Source organism: Haliotis cracherodii, unplaced genomic scaffold, assembly GCF_022045235.1.
Source record: "Haliotis cracherodii isolate W230 unplaced genomic scaffold, xgHalCrac1.p SCAF_10, whole genome shotgun sequence".
Lineage (NCBI taxonomy): Eukaryota > Metazoa > Mollusca > Gastropoda > Lepetellida > Haliotidae > Haliotis > Haliotis cracherodii.
Window position 1 is genome coordinate 43,408,479 of NW_027266265.1, and position 26,357 is coordinate 43,434,835.

The window sequence follows — 26,357 nt, forward strand, 5'->3', positions numbered from 1 at the left end:
TACATCTCCATACGTACGTATCATCGTACGCGCACCAGCCAGTATTCTACATCTCCATTCGTACGTATCATCGTACAGGCACCAGCCAACATTCTACATCTCCATACGTACGTATCACCGTACACGCTTCAGCCAGCATTTTACATCTCCATACGTACGTATCACCGTACACGCGCCTGTCAACATTCTACATCTCAATACGTACGTATCACCGTACACACGCCAGCCAACATTCAACATCGCAATTGCTACGTGTCATCGTACACGCTCCAGTCAACATTCAACATCTCCATTGGTACGTATCACCATACCCGTACCAGCAAACATTCTACATCTCCACACGTACGTATCATCGTACACGCACCATGTCGGTATCATCGTACACGTGACCCAACATTCTTACATCTCAGGTAACATTCTACATATTCATAAGTGCATATCATTCTACGCGCACCACTCAGCAACCTACGTCTCCATACGTACGTATCATTGTATGCGCCAGCCAGCTAGTATTTCCCCACCCACACCTACACACGTACGCATCGTACACGCACCAACGTGTATCAAAACTTCGAAATGTTTACAAACACTTATCAAAACTGGTCAACTGAATTGATCATGGAATACTGTATTTAAAAGAAATTTGATTCTGCAAACACATCTTGTCAGTCTACATCCGTCTTTAAAACCTGAAATCCCTTGAAGACGGTTTGTATGCACAGATAAATCCGATTTCCGTTTTATGGCATTTTAGAATTTGTTTGTTGAATCAAATTTCGATTTTATCTCATATGTCAACTAGTATTAACCGTACTTTATTTACCTCCGTCCACAGAAGAGTTCAGCGACAACAGATGGAGGAAACGAATGTCGACGAGAAATCGGTTTTGTAGCAGCGCTGGGGATGACGATTGTCTTCAGATTGGTCACTCTGGCAGCAATTGGTGTTTCGGTTCAAATATGCAGGTATTGTCACTTCTCTAGGACAAACAGTTCTATAGTAAAACACTGTTGACTGGTCGCTAGTTACAAGCTGGGTATGGCGACTGGTCAGGAGATTGCAACTGCAGTTTTCATGAACGACAGAAACCGCATCATAAGCATCTCGTGCGATTCACGATCACAGTGAACAATGAGTAAGGGGTCACTTGTCACCTATCCTAGCACTCCTGGAAATCTGTTTACATATTCAAATCGTAGAATTATTTATTGGTGATATTCCTTGTAGGTGTTGTGCAAACAAGTCAACCTTGAAATGAGCTCCCAATAACTGGAATATTAGTGATCAGGGTGATAAGAGTTCAATTATATTTCAGAGCTCCACATGAGCGTCAGATCTGCGTTTGAACATGAAAATAAATGTATATTTAACCAATTACTTTTGATTTGGTCGTCATCAAAACCAGATTGTTTACCTTTATGCATCTGCGCTGTAGCCATTTTCTCAGCTAAACTTAAAACTTGATAAAAAATTGTACAGTTTCCTCACATTACAGTGTTTTAGTTAAAAGAGAGAGCTAACCGATAAGTCTACTGTACCTCACAACTAACACTAAGAATCGTAAAGGGGTGCCTAAGCCTAAGAATTGTAAATGGGTGTTGGAAGGGGTGTTTGTTCAAAAAGGGATCCGAGAACTAAAGACAGAGTTAGGCTTAACCTACCCTTATCCTAAGGATCGAAGAGAGATGTGCGATCAAATAAAAAGTAATAAATTTGAACATTATTTAGGGACTTCTCTTTTATTATAGGGATAGGGGGGGAGGGGACAAGGCTGTCATGAAAAAAGTTACATGTATTTGGCAGAGGGACGATTAAAAAACAATTACCAAAAATGTGTGTGTGTGTTGGGTGGGGTGGGTGGGGGGGCAGCACAATATGATACAGTCCTCAGAGAAATCTCACCCCAACCCCTCTACAATACATCGCCAGTCCTTTGTCCCTAACAAAGCTGTGTGTAATCATGCTCTAAATGCCCTTTGCTGCTTGCGTATAGCTGTCTGTCCTTACATTCTTTATTTACCCACTGATGGAATACCTCACTACATTCTGATTGTTTGAACTTCAGCGTTATTTGGTTTGTTTAATTTTGTAAAATGGTTAGCACCATTTTTGTTTCAAATAAATCATGTACATAATAAGCAAGAATAACAGAACAATGTTTATGGCTTATGCCAATACTGACTGGGGGCCTTGGGTGGGATTTTATAAAAAAAATAAATAGATTGTCGCAGAAAATGCATGAAAAAAATATTTATGCGTCAGACCAGAGACCATATAATAGAGGGACGGCCCTCCCCAACAGTTTATCATAAACCATCAGCGCTACGGTCTGGCATGTAACTGATACATCCCGACACCCTGCTGTTAACCTCTCTGTACCGCTGCAGATGCGCAGTAGATGCGCAGACATTCACGACAGACCATTCTGGTAACCACGTAAACAATATTATATAATATCCGGGGTAAGAGTTAATTCCCTTAGCCGAGATTTCTCCGACTACGACCAGCAACAATCCAATAAAAGGACGTCTTTTAGCGGATTACAAAGATTTTTTTATGATATCTCTCATTAGCACATGTCATTTGGCTGCAAATTATTTGCTGAACATGTGTGTCTTCCGGAACATTTATTTCAATTTACATTCGCCACAGCCATGGACGACTTCATTAACTTGGACGATTTCGTCTTGGACCTAGATATGCCACTTGAAGAATTCCCTCTCTTCGATCATGGGTTGGTTTCGGATGACTCTTGGTCTAAATAGAATGACAGTGATGTTACTGCTACCAAGCCGTTGGTAATACCTCCCAAAAAGTTTCACTCAAAGAAAAAGATAGGAAATGAAAATATGACGTCTGTCCACAAGCGTAAGTTTTCGAGGGCGTGTGAAGAAAAAGCCGCTCCGATATCAAAAGTATTTTATAATGTATTCTATTTGTTTTAAAAATCAGTTAATATATCTCATTTTATGCTGCAATTGTTAACTATTATAAATAAACAAATATACCAAATCTACTACGAACGCCACAGAAAACTACGATCCGGTAAATTGCACAGGAACTCAGGAAGTGTAAATAAAACTCATCCAGTAGCAAGGAAGACACTTGTAACATATCACCATATTCCCGATGTTCACAAAATATATCTCCAGATTAACTTCATATCTTATAATAAGTCCAGACTAGATTTACTTGCAAAAATGCATGATCACCGACTGGTGTAAATGCTTTACTATTCGCCAGAAAGAAAATGACGCCATATTAATGTTTTTATTTCATGTAAATTCGCTACTATTTTATAATGCTAATAGTTCCAGTGAATTAGAAATACACATTAAACTACGAGCTTTGTTAAATGAATTTTCGATGTGTCCGACAATGGGCTTCGAAAGAATCAAATGTTATTGGTTAATGCCAGTTTGGGGCTAGCAGTGATAATGGGGTTTGCCGGAGCGAGGTAAGTTTTTTTTCAAAGGGAGGCTACTATTAAATTCCAAAGCAAAGAGGACGATTGTAATTTTACAATCGTTATTCGATATTACCCGATTAGATTGATATTTCAACATACAAATAATTAGATATTTCAGGTATAACAATATATCTTCAACGAGCATGCTACTAGATATGTACTAGTATATCGTAAACTGTAGTAACGTTTGTTGTTTTCCAAATTCTTTCATCATAGTTTTCTATATCTGATCAATGAAAAACAAACTTTAAACTCTAACCTGGAACGAAGCATGCAACTATTACTATTAAAACAAAACAAAACATCACAAACTCTGACATATATAAATGTATTTTTCACAGAAAAGGACAATAGACCATCTATATATTTTACTGAATGACACCTTCGACCTTGTTGTCTGGAACTTCTCTCCCGACAACTGCCGATATAATCCTTCTTCTTTCTTGGCAATTACAAAGCAAATGATAATTTTATTATACAAATATTTCATGTAACGGATTTTTGTTTTTGTATGATGTTTTCATTGTTGTGTAAATACACAATGTAAGTAGTACCTTCATCATATTTACATTATTATGATTGGGTTTAGGACAATATCATTTTGCTCATAATCAATATTTACACGGCATAAAATAAATAATTGATTACATGGAGTCATGATTTATACAGACAAAATCTACAGAAGATAACAAATATGTAGTATTGTAGTAGGTAGTATATGCGCGATATGTGATAGAAGCCTAACTGAAACAAAGTTAAACTTACGAAGAAATGGCGAAAGCAATGGTAAAAAAAATACGCGTTTTACAAAAACAATTCTTATATCATACAATATAAGTGACTTTGTAGAATGTTTCAAAGGATATTTGCGGATGATGATCACAGACAATATGCATGTTATGTCGTCTGCTATATGGTAATTTAACTTAAAATATGTGACGTAAAATATGGCCTTGCGCCAAAAATCATACCAAAAAAACTACCGATCGTACCTAAATAACGTTGGTACCAAGCCAAAGGGGAAATCGTGATGAATGTAAAACTATTAAATTCAGGACCGATAATAAGAACACATTCGTCTGAAAGCATGCGAAAATTTAGAGTTATGGTGTAATTATTTCGGGAAAATTCAGATTTAGTCCCATTTCTGGAGTCAAAATCTGAAATTTCGCATCCGCCCTAAATTTGTTAATGGCACTAAGCCAATTTTTAACATATCTCCTTTTTATACACCTAGGTAACCAAGGACTTTCACTGCGAATTAGAGGCCGTTATTGAAAATCAAAATCTGCACTTTTGCCGATTTTACATGTGCGCCATTTTGTTCTCTCGGACAAAGACAAAGCGTGATCACAGTCATCAAATACAGTGACAACGACATGCTTTAGGGCACCAACAAATCTCAGTTGTAATGTTAACAATGTTAAGAAATACATGAGTGTAATTATGTATTGTGAAATATATCTTTTGCATGGGAAAAAAGGCAACAACGATGACTACAGTGAACGCATTTCTGCTCGCTTCCGGACAGGCTGCGCAGTACAAGCCGTAGCACTGATGGTTTCGCGCATAGGCTAGAGGGCCGTCCCTCTATTATATGGTCTCTGGTCAGACTGTTGAAAATGAATCAGATTGTTTGCCACACAAAATACATTATTGCAAGGTGTTTTTTGTAAACAAATATTTAGATAGTTTTAATAATAAAAATATCTGGTTTAGCAGATGCAGCTGGAAAAATGTCTTGTCACAATGCAAAATCCCACCTCTTTCCCTCTTATGGTTATATTTATATATATATACCATGATATACCTTCTCCATATTCTATATCTTAGGCTAGTAATATTTCTCTGTCCACCAGACTCCGCACCCTTAATTTTGTTTGACTGTTTTGTGTTCCACTAAAGTCTAGCATTAGTAATACAAAGTAGTCGAACTGATAAACACAAAATATCCACCAACTGGTAATTTTGGGGAAAAAACAAGTCACAAGTACAATGTTTGTATTGCATGCTACATCTGTCACCGATCATGATAGTTTAATTTGGTTGTAAATGTGTAACAGCAGTAGCATTTGTATCCTTGGAACTATAAGTTTGCAGGTCAGTTTGACCATGTTGACATGACAGTAGCGACAGCTTAGTTGTATCCATGACCACTGGCTTAGTAAAGTTGTGTACACTGCACTGTTCGTTGTGTTTGAACCCTGTGAAGTTCTGGGTTAGAATTGATTTTCATCAACCCACAATCTCATTAAAATCAGACCTCAGTTCTCGCTACCGCTAAACAAAGATCTGAGGACCAATCATTAGGGGTCACGTCAGAACGACCTTTCTTCCGACCAATCAGATCATCGCTTACCAGATTATGACAGTGACAGTCGGAATGTGATTTCTAATCATGCAGCCTCGAAAACATTAACTCCGAACGATAGTTACGTGTTTAACGACTATATCCATACAATCTAGACCATCTATTAGCCATTCCAGAATGTTCTTTTGTTCAGGTTTGAAATTTGTAATCGAGAATTTGTCAAAATGTTTCGAAGGGTAGTCGCCAATTTGAAATTAGTGCCGTAAAGCACGAGAAAGCTCCCTTCTGATCGGTCATTCCATTGGTCGGTCAAAGGTCGGTCTGACGTGACCCATAATGGAATGTCCTCAGATCTTAATATGCGACAGCGAGAACTAAGACCTGATTTTAATGAGATTGATCAACCCATAGTAACCCACACCTATGTTGTAAAACCAATCTCATTAAAATCAGGTCTTAATTCTCGCTACCGCTAAACAAAGATCTGAGGCTATCCCATTATGGGTCACATCATTTTTTAATGCTCAGTATATCGGGTGATTTCAAATAGCGATTTTTATGATGTGTTTAATAATATACACTGGCCAAATTCCTGTTCTTTCGAAATGTTTCGCATTCTGGAGTTCTATGGCAGTGGTGTAACACAAAGTCATCACTTACCCGGAGCGTGCATCCGTGCATATGTATTGAATGAGTAGAGATTATGCTGTTCCAGCATCTTGATTTGTTCATTTAGGAACTTCATTCCCTGCATTGATGTTGCAAATTTCCTCTGAATTCAAAATTTTGAATTATTTTACCACATATTGTGATATGTATTGCAATATTTATTACCCATATTCATATTAATATAAAGCTCGGAACTTAAAACATTAATTTCACTCGTGACATATTTTCCGTAATCACTCGTAACTCGTGGGTTATTCTATAAATGTATTGCAATATGGCCTTGTGCATTGTAACATATTGTAATGCACTTTAAACATCCGAAACCCATCACTAGTGACTAACAGGATTGGGTAAATAACCACTTTGTCTGTTGACTTGTGTCTGGGTAGTAATTCAACCATGTTAACCTTGGGGTTTGAATTGGTCTTCAGTAACCATGGTAACCCATGCATGTCGTAAGTGGTGAATTACGGGATCGGTTGGTCATGTTCACTGACTTTGTTCTCGTATGTCATTGTGTCCCATTGCTCAGATCAATGCTCATGATGTCTCTCTGGATTATGAACACACAATGCCATTTAGAAAAGTGGTCAAATGTAACAAATGTTATATTTGGGATAACACTTTCTTAGTAAAGTACATATTCTAGTACTTTTGGGGGTTGAGTCTCATCAAGGATTGAACCCACACTACCAGAGTGAGGAACCTAATCGCCAACACACAAAGTCAATGATCTAACCCACTCAGCCACAGAGGCTTCCAAAAAGGAAAGTCTGACAACTCATAATCTAGATCACATACCTTGTGTACCCCTCTGACAAAAGTACAGAATCTGTACTTTACTAAGAAAGTAATATAAATATAACTTTTGTTACTCTCTCTGGATTGTCTGGTCCAGACTCAATTATTTACATACTGCCGTCATAAAGCTGGAATATTGCTGAGTGCGGCATGAAACATTAACAAAACAATCATTTTGCCAAGTTTCTCAAGTACAGCGTTTGCAATCATCACTACCGTGGACGTGAACATAGAGATATTTCAGACCAAAAACTCAAAGGAGAACAAGTTATGAAAATGTGGCCTCATGTTTACGTTGACAGGAAGCTGGATCACATCATAGTGTTTGAAATTAAGCTTGAGAGTGAAGGGGTCCCTGTCATAACCCCAGTGTTAAAATGTATAGATTTAGGAATCCCTACATTCAAATAATATTGGAGGTAACCTCAAGGACGCCGGGATCCCCTTAGTTTCAAAAACTGCCCAGACACTGTCACAGTTAGGTGTATATATATTATGCACTATGTTTCCGCAATGCAAGCTTCAGTTGTAAATTATTCATTTCCATTATGCAATATTATGTTTAACTGTATATAGGGAGAAGTCGGCAGTAAGTGGTGCACATGTGCTCAATACCTTTGTCTTTTTGGAATATAAAATATGTTTAATATGTACAGTTAGATGATAGTGGATACATACTTCAGGGTTGGACGTAGTACACCAGTTAGCATGGTCAGACAAAGATACGAGGGCCATTCAATATATAACCAGCCTAAGCTATTTATCAGATCTTAACGGTTGCATGTTTGTCACGTGCTGTGCACCAATGTATGTCACGTGCATAGACAAAGTTTCACTGAGGAAATTGTATTTGGAGTCACACACGTGATCTATAAAGATGGCAAGGGTAGATTCTCCCAAATGATCGTCAAAGGTTGAATACAGGGCTGTTATTAGGTACCTCTACTTAAAAGGGAAACCGGGAAAGGAGATACATGATGAATTGTCAGATGTTTATGGGGACAGTGCACCTTCGTATGCACAGGTCAAATTCTGGGTTGCAGACTTTAAGAGGGGTCAGGTGAACCTGGAAGATGAGCCACGCCCTGGCAGGCCTGTAGAGGCGACCAATGACCAAACCAGTGAAGCTGTGAGACAACTGGTTGTCAAAGACAGGTGAATGAAGGTGTCAGAAATGGCCAAGGCCTTGGACATTTCTGAGGGAAGTGTCCATACCATTTTGCATGATTGTCTGGGTATGAGGAAGCTGTCTGCCCGATGGGTCCCGAAATGTCTGAGTGATGATCAGAAGGCTGTATGTGCGTCAATCACCAGACCTGGCACCAAGCGACTACTTTCTCTTCCCAAACTGGAAGAAAAAACTGCGTGGACGTCATTTCCTGTCCGATGATGAACTCACGACAGTTCTATCACAACGGGCTTCTAGCTCTCACACATCGCTGGACAAAGTGCATAGACCTCAATGGTGGTTATGTGGAAAAAGAAGAAGTGAGGAGCAGTAGCAAATAGGTTAGGCTGGTTATATATTGAATGGCACTCGTATACAGTCATATCTCTTTGTGTTGAACTCATGGGGACCTGGAAAAATGTGGTCCGGGGTTCGAGACAACCAAGTGCATTTTCCAAATCCAAAACATCATGTTATGAGAGAGTAATACCAGGTCCGGACGCAACACTAGATTTCAAGTTGTAAATGAATTTCATTGCCCAGGCTGTCGGTAGTAAAGGGGGTGGCAACTTTGACGTATCATCGATCTCATGGTCCCCATCTGGATTGACCTCATTGTTTAAGTCTTATCTCGAATAATAGATTCACTGATATAACCTTCACATGTTTACTCATTTCTCAATTTTCATGTGTCATCAGCCGTCATATGAGTAAATTAAAGCAACTTGCTGCCGATGTGTATATATATAGTTATCAGCTTGCACCATTGTTGTCAGGTGTGCAAGGTAGTTAGGCTTGATTGGGTATTTGCTTGTTGTTAGAAGATATCCTGCCTTTGATGTAATTGCAGTTGCAGGTCAGACAATTGTGTGTGAAGTGATTGAAAGTTTGGTGTGTGGATGTTCGAGTCATCAGGGGAGTTTTTTGCTTTATTTGCATACTTGGGACACCCAAAAGAGTTGAGAGAACCGGAACTTCGACACATACAAGTTTGACACAACCAAGTTCGACTGTAAATTGTACAAGTATAAGTAGTATCTTGTAGGGCTGCAACGAATACACTATGAGGCAAATATGATTTGTATCCCGAATATAGGTTAACGAATATTAATTCACAATATTAATAACAAGTCAGCAGTTCATGTATTATTTGTTATATTCAATGAAACAAAAGCAACACAAATTATTTGACATGGATGTTAATTATTAACATATTATACAATTATATATTTCACTTATCCAGGTACTAGTATCTGCTCAAATGCGACAATGACCAGTGACCACATTACTGTCAAATTAACTGTTATAAAATTGTTGTCTTTGAAGAAATCTATGCATATAATATGTTCTTATGGATATTTTTAGATACAGGGTATGGAAACATGGTAAATGAAGATGACTGCATATTCATAAATTTTCGATTCTATTGGTCACGAATAACAAATTCAATTCATGAATGGATACAGCCCTAGTATCTTGTATCTGTAAACCTCATCCAAAAAGATTTGAGATCTAACGGGATCCTGTGGTCAGGCACGCTGACTTGGTTGATGCATGTCATCGATCCCAATTGCGTGGATCGATGCTCATGATATTAATCACTGGATTATCTGGTCCAGACTTGATTATTTACAGACCGCCGTCATATAGCTTGAATATTGCTGAGTGCGGCGTAAAACAACAAACCAACCAATCACAATCACAAATAGTATCTAATATCATGAATATATCATAAAATGTGCTTATTACCAATATTCAACGGTCATGTATTTTGTCTTACAGTGGTCAGAAAGTCGGTGATGAGGGGATGGACTTGTTGCTGCCATATCTTTCCCATCATGGTTCACATCGAACGCATCGAGAAGTGCGAGACTGCCAGCATATAAAATATGGGAACCTGACACACTCGAAGCATAAAGCACACAGCAGTGTCAACTTGACTCTCCCGCTAGTCGAGTCCAGACATCAGCTCAAGAGTATAGGAGAGTATTATTATAACAAGAGGACTGTCACGGTGCTGTATCAAAAAGTTAATAACCCTGTGAGAACATTTTCCATCCTTGAGCCTGGTGCCCCTGGGATGTGTTTAAATGGGAGTGCTGAAAGAGCCACCGTGAGGGAGAGTGCTAAACAGAAACATTGTGTCCTGGCAACCAATGCAGGGTTCTTTAACACACACACAGGAGAATGCTATGGTAAGATTAGTCTCTTACAGACCCCAGAGCGTATGTGTTTTATGACAGTCATCCTAATTCTGCTCTCATCCCCTTCTCTGCAGCCTCTATTCATCCCCTTCTCAGCTACCGTTGCTCATCCCCTCTTCAGCTCTAGCAGCCTATACTCATCCCCTCTTCAGCTCTAGCAGTCTATACTCATCACCTCTTCAACTGTAGCAGCCTATACTCATCCCCTCTTCAGCTCTAGCAGCCTACTCTCATCCCCTCTTCAGCTCTAGCAGCCTACTCTCATCCCCTCTTCAGCTCTAGCAGCCTATACTCATCCCCTCTTCAGCTCTAGCAGTCTATACTCATCACCTCTTCAACTGTAGCAGCCTTTACTCATCCCCTCTTCAGCTCTAACAGCCTGCTCTCATCCCCTCTTCAGCTGTAGCAGCCTATACTTATCCCCTCTTCAGCTGTATCAGTCTATACTCATCCCCTCTTCAGCTCTAACAGCCTACTCTCATCCCCTCTTCAGCTGTAGCAGCCTATACTTTTCCCCTCTTCAGCTCTAGCAGCCTATAATCATCCCCTCTTCAGCTGTAGCAGCCTACACTCATCCCCTCTTCAGCTTTAGCAGCCTATACTTTTCCCCTCTTCAGCTCTAGCAGCCTATAATCATCCCCTCTTCAGCTGTAGCAGCCTATACTCATTCCCTCTTCAGCTCTAGCAGCCTATACTCATCCCCTCTTCAGCTGTAGCAGCCTACTCTCATCCCCTCTTCAGCTGTAGCAGCCTATACTCATCCCCTCTTCAGCTCTAGCAGCCTACTCTCATCCCCTCTTCAGCTGTAGCAGCCTATACTTTTCCCCTCTTCAGCTCTAGCAGTCTATACTCATCACCTCTTCAACTGTAGCAGCCTTTACTCATCCCCTCTTCAGCTCTAACAGCCTACTCTCATCCCCTCTTCAGCTGTAGCAGCCTATACTTATCCCCTCTTCAGCTGTATCAGTCTAAACTCATCCCCTCTTCAGCTCTAACAGCCTACTCTCATCCCCTCTTCAGCTGTAGCAGCCTATACTTTTCCCCTCTTCAGCTCTAGCAGCCTATAATCATCCCCTCTTCAGCTGTAGCAGCCTACACTCATCCCCTCTTCAGCTCTAGCAGCCTATACTTTTCCCCTCTTCAGCTCTAGCAGCCTATAATCATCCCCTCTTCAGCTGTAGCAGCCTATACTCATTCCCTCTTCAGCTCTAGCAGTCTATACTCATCCCCTCTTCAGCTCTAACAGCCTACACTCATCCCCTCTTCAGCTCTAGCAGCCTATACTTTTCCCCTCTTCAGCTCTAGCAGCCTATAATCATCCCCTCTTCAGGTGTAGCAGCCTATGCCCATTCCCTCTTCAGCTCTAGCAGTCAATACTCATCCCCTCTTCAGCTCTAGCAGTCTATACTCATCCCCTCTTCAGCTCTAGCAGCCTATAATCATCCCCTCTTCAACTGTAGCAGCCTATGCCCATCCCCTCTTCAGCTGTAGCAGCCTATGCCCATCCCCTCTTCAGCACTAGCAGTCTATACTCATTCCCTCTTCAGCTCTAGCAGCCTATACTCATCCCCTCTTCAGCTCTAGCAGCCTATACTCATCCCCTCTTCAGCTCTAACAGCCTACACTCATCCCCTCTTCAGCTCTAGCAGCCTATACTTTTCCCCTCTTCAGCTCTAGCAGCCTATAATCATCCCCTCTTCAGGTGTAGCAGCCTATGCCCATTCCCTCTTCAGCTCTAGCAGTCTATACTCATCCCCTCTTCAGCTCTAGCAGTCTATACTCATCCCCTCTTCAGCTCTAGCAGCCTATACTCATCCCCTCTTCAGCTCTAGCAGCCTATAATCATCCCCTCTTCAACTGTACCAGCCTATGCCCATCCCCTCTTCAGCTGTAGCAGCCTATGCCCATCCCCTCTTCAGCACTAGCAGTCTATAATCATCCCTTCTTCAGCTCTAGCAGCCTATACTCATCCCCTCTTCAGCTGTAGCAGTCCATACTCATCCCCTCTTCAGTTGTAGCAGCCTATACTCATCCCCTCTTCAGCTCTAGCAGTATGTGCCCATCCCCTCTTCAGCACTAGCAGTCTATAATCATCCCTTCTTCAGCTCTAGCAGCCTATACTCATCCCCTCTTCAGCTGTAGCAGTCCATACTCATCCCCTCTTCAGTTGTAGCAGCCTATACTCATCCCCTCTTCAGCTCTAGCAGTCTATACTCATCCTCTCAAGCAGCCTATACTCATCCCCTCTTCAGGTGTAGCAGCCTATACTCATTCCCTCTTCAGCTCTAGCAGCCTATACTCATCCCCTCTTCAGCTCTAGCAGCCTATACTCATCCCCTCTTCAGCTCTAGCAGTCTATACTCATCACCTCTTCAACTGTAGCAGCCTTTACTCATCCCCTCTTCAGCTCTAACAGCCTGCTCTCATCCCCTCTTCAGCTGTAGCAGCCTATACTTATCCCCTCTTCAGCTGTATCAGTCTATACTCATCCCCTCTTCAGCTCTAACAGCCTACTCTCATCCCCTCTTCAGCTGTAGCAGCCTATACTTTTCCCCTCTTCAGCTCTAGCAGCCTATAATCATCCCCTCTTCAGCTGTAGCAGCCTACACTCATCCCCTCTTCAGCTTTAGCAGCCTATACTTTTCCCCTCTTCAGCTCTAGCAGCCTATACTCATCCCCTCTTCAGCTGTAGCAGCCTATACTCATTCCCTCTTCAGCTCTAGCAGCCTATACTCATCCCCTCTTCAGCTGTAGCAGCCTACTCTCATCCCCTCTTCAGCTGTAGCAGCCTATACTCATCCCCTCTTCAGCTCTAGCAGCCTACTCTCATCCCCTCTTCAGCTGTAGCAGCCTATACTTTTCCCCTCTTCAGCTCTAGCAGTCTATACTCATCACCTCTTCAACTGTAGCAGCCTTTACTCATCCCCTCTTCAGCTCTAACAGCCTACTCTCATCCCCTCTTCAGCTGTAGCAGCCTATACTTATCCCCTCTTCAGCTGTATCAGTCTAAACTCATCCCCTCTTCAGCTCTAACAGCCTACTCTCATCCCCTCTTCAGCTGTAGCAGCCTATACTTTTCCCCTCTTCAGCTCTAGCAGCCTATAATCATCCCCTCTTCAGCTGTAGCAGCCTACACTCATCCCCTCTTCAGCTCTAGCAGCCTATACTTTTCCCCTCTTCAGCTCTAGCAGCCTATAATCATCCCCTCTTCAGCTGTAGCAGCCTATACTCATTCCCTCTTCAGCTCTAGCAGTCTATACTCATCCCCTCTTCAGCTCTAACAGCCTACACTCATCCCCTCTTCAGCTCTAGCAGCCTATACTTTTCCCCTCTTCAGCTCTAGCAGCCTATAATCATCCCCTCTTCAGGTGTAGCAGCCTATGCCCATTCCCTCTTCAGCTCTAGCAGTCAATACTCATCCCCTCTTCAGCTCTAGCAGTCTATACTCATCCCCTCTTCAGCTCTAGCAGCCTATAATCATCCCCTCTTCAACTGTAGCAGCCTATGCCCATCCCCTCTTCAGCTGTAGCAGCCTATGCCCATCCCCTCTTCAGCACTAGCAGTCTATACTCATTCCCTCTTCAGCTCTAGCAGCCTATACTCATCCCCTCTTCAGCTCTAGCAGCCTATACTCATCCCCTCTTCAGCTCTAACAGCCTACACTCATCCCCTCTTCAGCTCTAGCAGCCTATACTTTTCCCCTCTTCAGCTCTAGCAGCCTATAATCATCCCCTCTTCAGGTGTAGCAGCCTATGCCCATTCCCTCTTCAGCTCTAGCAGTCTATACTCATCCCCTCTTCAGCTCTAGCAGTCTATACTCATCCCCTCTTCAGCTCTAGCAGCCTATACTCATCCCCTCTTCAGCTCTAGCAGCCTATAATCATCCCCTCTTCAACTGTACCAGCCTATGCCCATCCCCTCTTCAGCTGTAGCAGCCTATGCCCATCCCCTCTTCAGCACTAGCAGTCTATAATCATCCCTTCTTCAGCTCTAGCAGCCTATACTCATCCCCTCTTCAGCTGTAGCAGTCCATACTCATCCCCTCTTCAGTTGTAGCAGCCTATACTCATCCCCTCTTCAGCTCTAGCAGTATGTGCCCATCCCCTCTTCAGCACTAGCAGTCTATAATCATCCCTTCTTCAGCTCTAGCAGCCTATACTCATCCCCTCTTCAGCTGTAGCAGTCCATACTCATCCCCTCTTCAGTTGTAGCAGCCTATACTCATCCCCTCTTCAGCTCTAGCAGTCTATACTCATCCTCTCAAGCAGCCTATACTCATCCCCTCTTCAGGTGTAGCAGCCTATACTCATTCCCTCTTCAGCTCTAGCAGCCTTTACTCATCCCCTCTTCAGGTGTAGCAGCCTGTACTCATTCCCTCTTCAGCTCTAGCAGTCTATACTCATCCCCTCTTCAGCTCTAGCAGCCTATACTCATCCCCTCTTCAGCTCTAGCAGTCTATACTCATTCCCTCTTCAACTGGACGTTTATGGTCAGTGAACTCCCTTGCCTCAGGAAGATGCACTGCATTAAAATTAAGAACTGACTTTCACTTTGTGTGAGTTCATCGGAGTATGAACCTTCATAGAGTGAGGTCAAACTGTATGAACGTCGGAGTTTGATTTTTTATCACAATTTCTTACCTCAAAGGTCATTTTTATTAAATACGTGTGACTTCAATGATCTACAACAACTATATGTGTAATCATGGTAATATGCACAATTTAAAATGAGAATTATGTAATACCGTATTCGAGTGCCCACGGCGATATTTGCTAATATATTGGATAGTGAACAATCCCAATTAGAACCCTTCCAACTGATCAATGTACACAGGACTTATTTATTTGTATATGATACTCACCCGTGTGTTATATGCACCCTTAATTATGGGCAATTAAATTCTGGAAAAATATATCTGTCGTAAATATAAACATTTCAGGCTGTAGTTGACTAATCTAAGTGCAAATCATGATGCAAATCTTCAGTGATAGCTGCAGCTACAGGAAAGAACATGAACAGAGGGATAATTTTTAGCAATGGAGAATGGTATAGAAAGCTATTGAGTGTGTTAAGGGGTAGATGTTGCGTGAACAGATAAGCATTAGTCACACATTGTGTTTGGACATGCACATGCAGCAAATAGCCATAAATATTAAACTGCATTTTTCAATAATAGGTTGTATTGATGCATGTTCAGTCACATCAGTGATAGAAACTTACGTGTATAGTCCACTTGCCTTATTTTGATAACATTTAGCTGGAATATTGCTAAAAGCAGCATAAAACCTCACTCACTCACTCACTCACTCACAGAGTGCATTTACAAAGGCTTCAAAAGTCGTTATGAACACTATTGACTTTGGCTCCTTTTCACTTTAAACACGGAATATGTCAGAAATAACATGAAAAACATGGCGATAACTGGTCGCTAGCTTCGACATGTACACTTTCAAGTGTATCCAGTCCAGAATGACATGTTGACATGTCTTAAATGTTCGAAAATAGGGTATGTGAAGATAGGAAGGCAGATGCCTCTATGCACACGATTTGACATAGTGCTTTAATAATTTTCATGGAGGTCGCAGGTGACAGCACAGCCACGGTGATTGAATTAATTAGTATCAAGCGCTTCATTGAGTACTGCGGACCGCACCCGTCTCGCGTACAAGAGACGGCAGAGCTGTCTCGCGTACACGTTAAGTCTGCGACTGTTAAATGTAGCTGCTTGTTTCTATCAAAATTATACATTTTCAGCAGACTATGTGTTGGTCTAGTGGTCGGCATACTGCGACAGCTGTTGGTGTTTTGTTTCATGCTGGAATACTCTGCATGCTGTATGCTTGATCATTGCTGAAATAGTTGTCATCTTTACCATTTGTGCTTACAGTGTTCATAACGGTTACATTTGTTCTACTATGGGTGAATTCATTTTACATCAATAAAATGATTAAGGGTTGCAAACCTCCTTCCTCCCCTAAATCCTGAATACCATATAATTTTTCACCCCGTGTCTCATTTGCTGACCCCTGAATACTATACTTAACACAAATTTCAATAGCACATGTCAAAATTCTATCTACAAAGGCAGAATGTTGCTCACAGACAAAAACTATACCTACCTAGCTCATTAAAAGGGTGTGAATTGAAGTTAAATTAGTGAAAAAATATCAACAACAAAAATTATATAATGGATAAATCCACATAATTAATAAAATTATTTTTCCGTCCTGGATGCCACACTGATGAGACCAGAATACCCCCCTCAAATAGACCCCCAAGTTCTGCATACCAAAAGGGGGTTGGCAGCTTCATGATTGTTATTGGGCCAGATGACCGTGAAGATTCGGATTAGAATAGGTCTTCAGCAACCCAAGCTTGCAGTAAAATGTGATCATACTTGACGTAAGAGGCGACTAAACGGATCAGGTGGTCAGACTCGCTGACTTGGTTGATGCATGTCATCTCATCCCAAATGCGATAATGCTCATGATGTCAATCACTGGATTGTCTGTTCCAGACTCGATTATTTACAAAGCACTGTCATTAAGCTGGAATATTGCTAAGTGCAGCATTAAACAGCAAACAAAATATTGGGCCAGATAAAAAAACTATTATTTATGGATATTCAGACAAATATGCCATGATGCAGAACCAGAACAATTAAATGTGTTTGATCATAAAATGTTATTTCAGAAATTAGCATTTTGTTTTAAAAATGTATATCTGTATGTAATAAGTACAAAGTATTTTGTTGAACCATGATTTTGATTATATTTTCCCAACTACAGTCCAAAGTTCATTTCGGGCTAGTGGTTATGTAAAACAACTAGATTTTGGGAGAAAACAACTAGTCTGTCTAGAATGTTCCTAGTCTCAAAATCCCTGGAATTCTGGGGCAGCTATGGGGGGCACGGGTGGCCCAGTTGTCTAAGGCGTTGTGCATCCCTTGGGCACACCAGAAACCTATGATTGTGGGTTCGAATCCTGGTTTGCCCCGATTATGTTTCTAGGTTTGTCAGATCCATACCTGTGCTCGTTGGTTTCACTGAAGTGGTAAACGTCTGAGACCTGCATCACTTTGGGCTTTCCTCCCACATTAAGCTGACACGCTGTGATATAACTGGAATAATGTTAAATGCATGTTATTTTGAGCTTTTAAGCATTATGCAAAATTATGAAAATATTTAATAGTTTAATAGTTGCACACCATACCTTCATGTGCCACCGTAGATGAGGTTGACAATTACACTTCCTCAAATCTAATGATGTGGGTTTGAACCCCGTTGGCAACAAATTTTTTCGAAAAACCGATGAAATTATTCATTTGTCAATAAATGTGAAAAATAGTTCCGTTCATTCCAAGTGGAAATTAATTCAAATATTGGTTCAAGATAATGCATAGTTGACAAACAACTCTCCATTCCTGAAAAATAATGGAGCGTTCAAACGATAGAATGACGTCACAGATGTGTTTTAAGTTAACAATAAAACATGACTCTGAGGTTTTTGATTTATGAACCATCTAAATGCAAGAAAGTCAGGAAAAAATAAGAAATCATCAGGATTCCTTATAGTGAAACAATACAGTGTGTCACGGTATAAAGCTAATTTGATCAAAGTGGGAGAGAAAGACCCATGCAGCATGCACACATTGGAAGTCACGACATGTAAAACTGAACAGAAATTATCACCTGGCTCTGGTGGTTCAGTGGGAAAATACGGCTTTACAAAACTTAACAAGGTCTCTGAAGTTGCAGGTTCGACTTCTGTCATCCATAATGGAAAAAGTTTCATTTTTTGTCTTCAATCTTAGAGTGAGTGAGTTGGGTTTAACGTCGCTTTTAACAGTATTCCAATTATATTAATGTGGGAGGAAAGCCGGAAGTGAGGCAGGTCTCAGACGTTTACCATTTCGGTGAAACCCACAAGCATGGGTATGGTGCTGGCAAACCTAAAAACATAATCGGGGTGAACCAGGATTCGAACCCAGGGTCATAGGTTTCTGGCGTGCAACAAGGGACACAACACTGCACAGCGAATCGCGGTGACTTAAGACGACTGGGCCACCCGTGCCCCCCTTCATTGTTAGAACACTGGACGTTTGAAGCACCAAGTCCAAATTTCATCTGCTACTCAACTCATCAGGTCTTACTTGGAAAAAGTGAAAACTTGTACCAGGTCTTTCTAGGAAAAGTAAAACCTCATACCAGGTCTTTCTAGGAAAAGTAAAACCTCATACCCCGAATGAGGTCTCACAAGGAAAAAGTAAAACCAACCTTGAGGTTATTACGAGATAGGTAATTAAGATATCTACAATGCAATAGTACACTAGTTTATAATAGGGGTAGACACTGGTCATGTCCATCTAGTCCGAAGCTCATTTCGGACACATGGTTATGTGAAATAACAAGATTTTGTGAGGAAACAACTAGTTTGTGTACACTGTTACTTGTCTCAGATTAATGGACTTATAATTGGCCATGTCTGTAGTAGAATAGATTGTGGTTTTGAATGACTTCCTTTTTCCCCTTACACTCCTGACCTAGAGCTTTCTGACTAATATCCATGATATCTCTTCCATAATATCAAATCAGTTGGTACAAGGTCATTGCCACCATCAAGGCCTTTGGGGTAACCAAGATGCAGACTTGTATGGGAGGAAATACTGGTATTGGTGGCACGTGGTCCAATGCACAGCGCACTGGTCACAAATCAGGTGAAGTTAAGCAACGTCGGTCACGGAGAGTCCTTGGATGGGTGACCACGTTCATCAGCTTGACTCCTGAGAGTTTCTAGGGCTTCGGACCTGCCCCACACTGAAGCATGTGTAACACGTGTGGCATCTCCTTGGGCAAGTGACTTTGTTCGAAATGTGCCTCTGTTCACCCAACAGTGAATGGGTACCCCGTAGGATGAGTTGGCAATGTGGTTGTTAACCCTCTAGCGCCTAACAGGCAGATTGGGTTGTATACTCCCCAGGGAGATGAGAATGATTCTTGAGTGCACAATGATCCAGTGACCGGGGTAATAATAGCGCTTTGAGCCTGCCCCTGAGTGGTGTGGAAATATGCCTGTAGCAGGACGTGGAGTCATCCCACAGATGGCATCCTTACCTTGTCAGCATGCTGTTAACCTCTTTGGTCATGTGGCCAAGGCGTCTGACCTCAAGAAAGGACTCGGAAATTTTATGGCTGCTATATTGGCACCCAAAACCCATATTAAATTTGAGCAAAATAAGTCTCAGTACCCTACTATTCGGCCAAGGACATGCCTTCTGTTGACGGGGAAGTATGTAGCGGAGCGTGGAGTCATCCCACAGACGACTTCCTTACCTTGTCAGCATGCTGACACGGTTCTCTCTTTAGTCGTGTGGACAAGGCGTCCAACCTCTGATCATAAGGTCCAGGGTTCGAATCCCATCACGGGACTCAGAAATTTATGACCGCTACGTTGGGCGCCAATGACTAGCAGCCATAAAATTTCCGAGTCCCGTGATGGGATTCAACCATGACATCATAATCATGATAATACAATGAATGACAACAGACATGTATTTACATGTACTTCCATAGCAACTGAAATGCCAAGATTGCTGAATGCAGAGAAAATCAATAAAATAAAAAATGATTGCAAAGTTCGTGTCACCATTTCAAATGTAACATTTTGTCAATTTGGTCCATGTTGACTGAAGCTGAACTGCATATGGACGACCTTGACATGCGATGTGATCTGACCACAGATTACCCTGCCATGGTAAACTGATACAAAATTATTTGATGATAAATATGATAATAATGCTCAAACTGTAGGCTCTAGGGTGTTTTAAGAGGACAACAGATATGAAATGCATATTTCAGCCTTATTTTTCAAGAGATGAAAAATAGCTCTGTCTGTTAAATTATGTCTGGATTGTACTTTAACCCTATGAAAACCTAGGGTTTTTTTAAAATTTGACTTCTGCAACCCAAGCTTATCATAAGAGGAAACTTAGGGGATCCGGTGGTCAGGCTCGCTGACTTTGTTGATGCATGTCATCGTATCTCAATTGCGTGTATTGATGCTTGTGTTGTCTGGTCCAGACCCAATAATTTACACACAGCCATCATATAGCTAGTATTTTGCCGAGTGCGGCGTTAGATAACCGACAAACAAACAAAACAGTTTTTTGCAGATACCATGTCGGGGATCGATTTCGCTATATCCAAGCTGCACCAGTGCAGGTAAAACATTGTTAGTGCAGGTAACTGTTATTGCCAGGTTACACCCAGTGCCAATAAATATTTCCCACTGCAAGTGCTGGACAGTGGTTATATTTGATAAAAGAGGAAAATGGAATTCTTTTACACCTGGCTGCAAATCTTTTAGAATCCAGGAAACAAAAGTTCATGAAAATAGTGAAATAAACAGGGGGTCTGAATGCAGTGAACTTGCATAGCTAATATTCTTGACAATCACCACTAGATCAATCACTGATGATGTTACAATTTAACAGTGGACATGGACATTAAGATATTTCAGACCAAAAACTCAGAGGATAACATATTTTGAAAGTGTGTCGTTACGTTTTCTTTGATGCTGAATGCATCAGTTCAATGAAAGGATTCACCCACATTCAGGATGGTCCGTTCCCACCTGAAAAATAGGAATATCTGTTAGCATCTGATAGATATTTGTCATCCGAGAACATACACACATAGCTGTAGGCATGAGCACGCATGGGTGGAGGTGGCCGCTTTGGACAGCCTCCTGCCCTACTCCCTCATCCTCTATATCACCAGGGCTCTCACTTCGGAAAACCTACTCTCACCCTGGACCCATTCCGTGGTTCTCACGGTCTCAAATTACCTGCCCTTGATGTTCAGTAGCCAATTTGATTTGCTACGTTACTCTGTCTAACAGACCAATCAGAAGGTGGTTACAACCCAGCCTCCATGCTGGGATGACAATGTCAACCACATGGCAGCTAGCACTAGGGTACTTGGTTTCGGGTGGGTCCTGAGTAGGACCCAGGTACCCACATGACTACCCGGACCCGTGGTTAGTCACATGACAAAACGTTTACAATAACAAAACGCTTACAATAACATAACATTAACAATAAAAAAACTTAATGGTTACATTACAAGCTAGTATAGCTATAATGTTCACTTTTCTTTCTCATTATGCAGGCATTCGTTCTGACTTTTATATGTTCGAGTAAGGATAAAGCGTCTATCAACTGCAGTGTATACATGATCATGTATCTAAATAGTTTTTGCCAGGGCTGCGGTAAATCAATTCCCATTCGGATATTTTGTACCCTACTCTTGACACCTGTAGCGGGTATCCGGGTAGGGCCGGGTAATAGGGTGTCAGGTACCCGGGTAGTAAATTTGGACCTGTCCCAGCTCTAGCCAGCACCATTGATTACGACAGAGTTTGCGAGAAATTTAATATTAAAAAATTCACACCCACACAAAAGAACGCTCTCAAAAATGTTTTTGATGGAAAGGATGTCTCCCACTCCCCTTACCCCTTTAGTTTTTCCTTATGTTGACGCTATTTGATTGGTTGGTGAAATATCCATGGAAATCAAGGATGGGAAATTTAAGATCGCAAGAACAAAGGATTAATTTGACTTGGCATCCAATTTAAAAACCCTTTAACCGTATCAGCGTACGAAGATGGAACAAGGATTTTCCACAAGACTGGGATTTTCACATTGAATGTGTGCTCATAAATATTTTATTGATTTGTCACCCATTGGAAGAAAAAAAGATGACAAATATATTTCAACATAGAAATATTTGCATCCTCATAGATTTCATTTTATGGCATCCAGAGTACTGCACTGTAGCATTTTGAATAACACTGAGGAGGCTCGGCATCCGGCATACCGTATCTAAAGTGGATTGACACTCTTATGCAGTTAAAGTTATTCCACATCAAAATATACTTGTCTAAAACCCTTTTTTTCATTGTTGGTTTATGGCTTTTTCCCAAAGAATTCAGTTTGAAATGGAATTTTACTTATAAATTTGTTTATAAAAAATACAAATTCTGACATCACTAGCAAAGTAGCTGGATGTGGCTGGAGTTATTATCCCTACCGCACCTGTGAGGATCTGGGTTAGAATAGGTCTTCAATATTAGAATAGGTCTTTGACAACCCATGCTTGCCGTTAGAGGTGGGTGGTCAGGCTCGCTGACTTGGTTGATGCATGTCATTGTATCCCAATTGTGTAGATCGATGCTCATGAAGTCACTCACTGGATTGTCCGGTCCAGACATGGTTCAACAAGGGTGGAAACTGGAATTTTACACTCAGTTAACTCTCTTGCCTCGAGAAGATATATACTACTCAAAAGAAGTTAAAGAACATCGGGTGTTGTTTAACTCCTTTTGAGTAGAATAAATAGAAATGTAAGTCCATTCCCACTAATTTCATTCACTCACTCAGTGGGAAACTAACTTCTATTATCTATTACCCCCATATGTTACACTGGAGCATGTAAACTGAACTACATGGAGATAACAGACTGGTTGGATGTCACAATTGATCTGTCATAGATGCATTCGCTGGTAACAGGTGACACACAGGTCAGGCAACAGAGCAAACCAACCACTCTTACCACAGAGTATTACCTGGCGGGCCAACTTTCCTTGTAATATAAACATAGTAATCATGAGGTGATGTGATGTTTAACATTGCGTCCAAGATTATTGCATAGCGATGTTTAATTTAAATTTTGTCTGGGAGATGGGATCTTGATACCTTAGGCTAGTATTTATCTAAAAGCTTCAAATCTATTAAACTATGTAGACAGAACTCTCGTCTTATTGAATAGTATGTCTAGGAGATGCGCTCCCATTACCTTAGGCTAGCATCTATCTAAAAAGCTATAACTGAACCTGTTATTTTATGTATGCATTTTACCTGAGGATAAATATTACTTGCTAAACTATACTACTCAAAAGAAGTTAAGGATCACCTGATTCTTCCATATTACAATAGTTAATCTCTCATGCCATGACAGATTAACATTACCAATATGAAAGAATCGGGTGATCCTTAACTTCTTTTGAGTAGTATATAATTATATGAAATGATGTGTAAATATTACACCATGATAACTCATAAAAGCACTTGATGTGGATCTAATTATTATAGGATAACTTAGTATAAATGTTATATCATGATACATGCATCAGATGCATCTGTAGCTGCTAGTACTAGTACTAGATTTTATAGTTGTAGCCCTCTGAGATACCATGCCGCAGTTTAACATGGATACTCAGACACAGTATACTGACTCCGAGCCAACCAGTCCTTGTTTTAGCTGCTTAATTCGAGCACCAGGCAGGGTAACAAGAAGTACCATCTTTTAACATCTTTTGGTGTGACGTGGCCAGGGATTGAACCCCGGGCCTTCCTCTCTACAGGCGAACTTTCTACCACTAGACCACAGAGGCAGTTAGTAATTATGATGACAGATGAATCACAAAATTGTCTCTTTGTGTATGCTGTAGGGATCAATTTATGCTAAGAGTATGACCCCTTTGTTATTAAAGAAATAAAATGTGTTCGTATGAATTGGTATTTGTGTGGTTTTCAGGGTTTGTTGAAAAATTTTGAAAGTGAGCAAGTCTATGATTTATTGCCATTTTTATTAGGGAGATGAAGATAAAGACAGAACAAACATGTGGTAAAAAATAAATAATAAGTTTTAATGGTTCATTTTCCTCGATCTGATCTGTTTTTTCCACACATTTAACATGTTTAAGCCATACTCATGTACATGATCATGCCAAAGCTGAAAGAAAAGGTCAGGTACAAATGTATTACTCATACACTATTTCAAAGTTCATGTTTTCAAACAACATATAGAAGTGTTACACACAAGAGAGATAGTTCATGGATATCATAATAAAGTAGTTGACGTCTATAAACTCTCTCCTTTTTTCAAAGTTGACCCATCAGAGTCCATTGGGTCTAAAGGAGCCCTTAGCCCTGATTTTGCCCTGACAATGACCCTTGGTCTGTCAGCCTCACCATACCTGCTCATCCTTGTGTGTTTCACTAAACTGCTGCAACATCTTCTGCCATCTTCAGCTGACATCAAGTGACGGTGTTAGAAACTACGGAAGAATGTTAGGGGTCCTCATCCATGTTGTCATAACTCTAAAGTTAGAGGTTACAAACTTCAGGATTCTCTAGAATCAGGTTTTACGTGACACACAAATGTGCTTCCTGTACACACAAATGTGCTGCCAGTACACACAAATGTGCTGCCAGTACACACAAATGTGCTTCCAGTACACACAAATGTGCTGCCAGTACACACAAATGTGCTGCCAGTACACAAAAATGTGCTTCCAGTACACACAAATGTGCTGCCAGTACACACAAATATGCTGCCAGTACACACAAATGTGCTTCGAGTACACACAAATGTGCTTCCAGTACACACAAATGTGCTTCCAGTACACACAAATGTGCTTCCAGTACACATAAATGTGCTGCCAGTACACACAAATGTGCTTCCAGTACACACAAATGTGCTTCCAGTACACACAAATGTGCTTCCAGTACACACAAATGTGCTTCCAGTACACACAAATTTAAAGAAAGGACACAGAAAAAAACTATGCTGCATCCCGAGGGAAGCACAATAATATTCATTGTACCTACAGCGCCTCAAGAGCAGTTATGCCTATGGGTGTCTGTCATTTCATCCTTCAATCTTGACCACTGTCCATGATCACTTAATTCGAGGATGTAAAGTAGTTATGTAAACATACAGTACACTACACCATATCATTACTTCACAGGACCCTCATTTTGTCTGCAAGGACCCTAGTTATCAGGGTCACCTGGACCCCCACTTTTGTAAGTCAAGGTAATACCCTTTCTCGAATCAAGTATGAGTAAGTCTCAATATCTTTACGAACACCAGGACACGTTTGAGTTTTGATCTCATCTTCCTGAGGCAATGGTGTTAACTGACTATAAAAGTCTAGTTTCCACCCTTGCCTGGAATGCTGGAATTTCCAGGCTTGATCATAGCACCACCAATGGCTATTATGAGTTATGTCCCTTCTATGTCCCTCCTATTGACCAATCAGATTCCATCTCTTATATTACTTGCTTTTTCTTGAAACAAAATGGCAGTGCACAGTCAATATGATCTGATTGATAATCAAGATCTATATTGTAAAAAAACGGGTCTTACCTGGCGCATCAAATCACTTGAGCGTCTTGATTGGAAACATGAAAAAATTTTAGAAATATCTGTTGATGCCCAGTTGACGGTACACATGCTATGCAAATCCTGCAGTCAACGGTCATCTGCACACTGAAACCCATGTTGTTTATGAACCAGATGTCTAGTTCGTCACGCGATTTTAATTGGACTATGTATTGACTCATTAGCCCAAACAAACTGTAACTTCCAGCCTACTTCGGCAAGGGTGGATGCCGGACTTTTATAGTCAGTTATTTCCCTTGCCTCGGGAAGATGTTTCAAACTCTGCATGATACAACCATGGTAACTGAAATTCTGTTTCTGGCAGGGTACAGGTGGCCCAGTCGCCTAAGGCACGGCGATTCGCTGTGCAGAGTTGCGTCCCTTGGGCACGCCAGAAACCTATGATTGTGGGTTCGAATCCCAGTTCGCCCTGATTATGTTTCTAGGCGTTGCTCGTGGGTTTCACCGAAGTGGTAAACGTCTGAGACCTGCATCACTTCAGGCTTT

At 41.1% G+C, this 26,357-nt stretch overlaps 1 protein-coding gene across 1 annotated transcript in view; it reads left to right on the top strand.

Annotated features, from left to right (window-relative positions):
* Nucleotides 1–840: 840 nt before the first annotated feature.
* The window catches only part of LOC139451018 (N-acetylglucosamine-1-phosphodiester alpha-N-acetylglucosaminidase-like), a 44,932-nt gene continuing 19,415 nt past the window's right edge, over nucleotides 841–26,357 (top strand). The window contains exons 1-2 of the mRNA XM_071232837.1: nucleotides 841–966; nucleotides 10,202–10,614. Of these exons, the coding sequence (XP_071088938.1) occupies nucleotides 905–966; nucleotides 10,202–10,614 (475 nt within the window). The 5' untranslated portion in view covers nucleotides 841–904. The remainder of the gene's footprint in view (nucleotides 967–10,201; nucleotides 10,615–26,357) is intronic.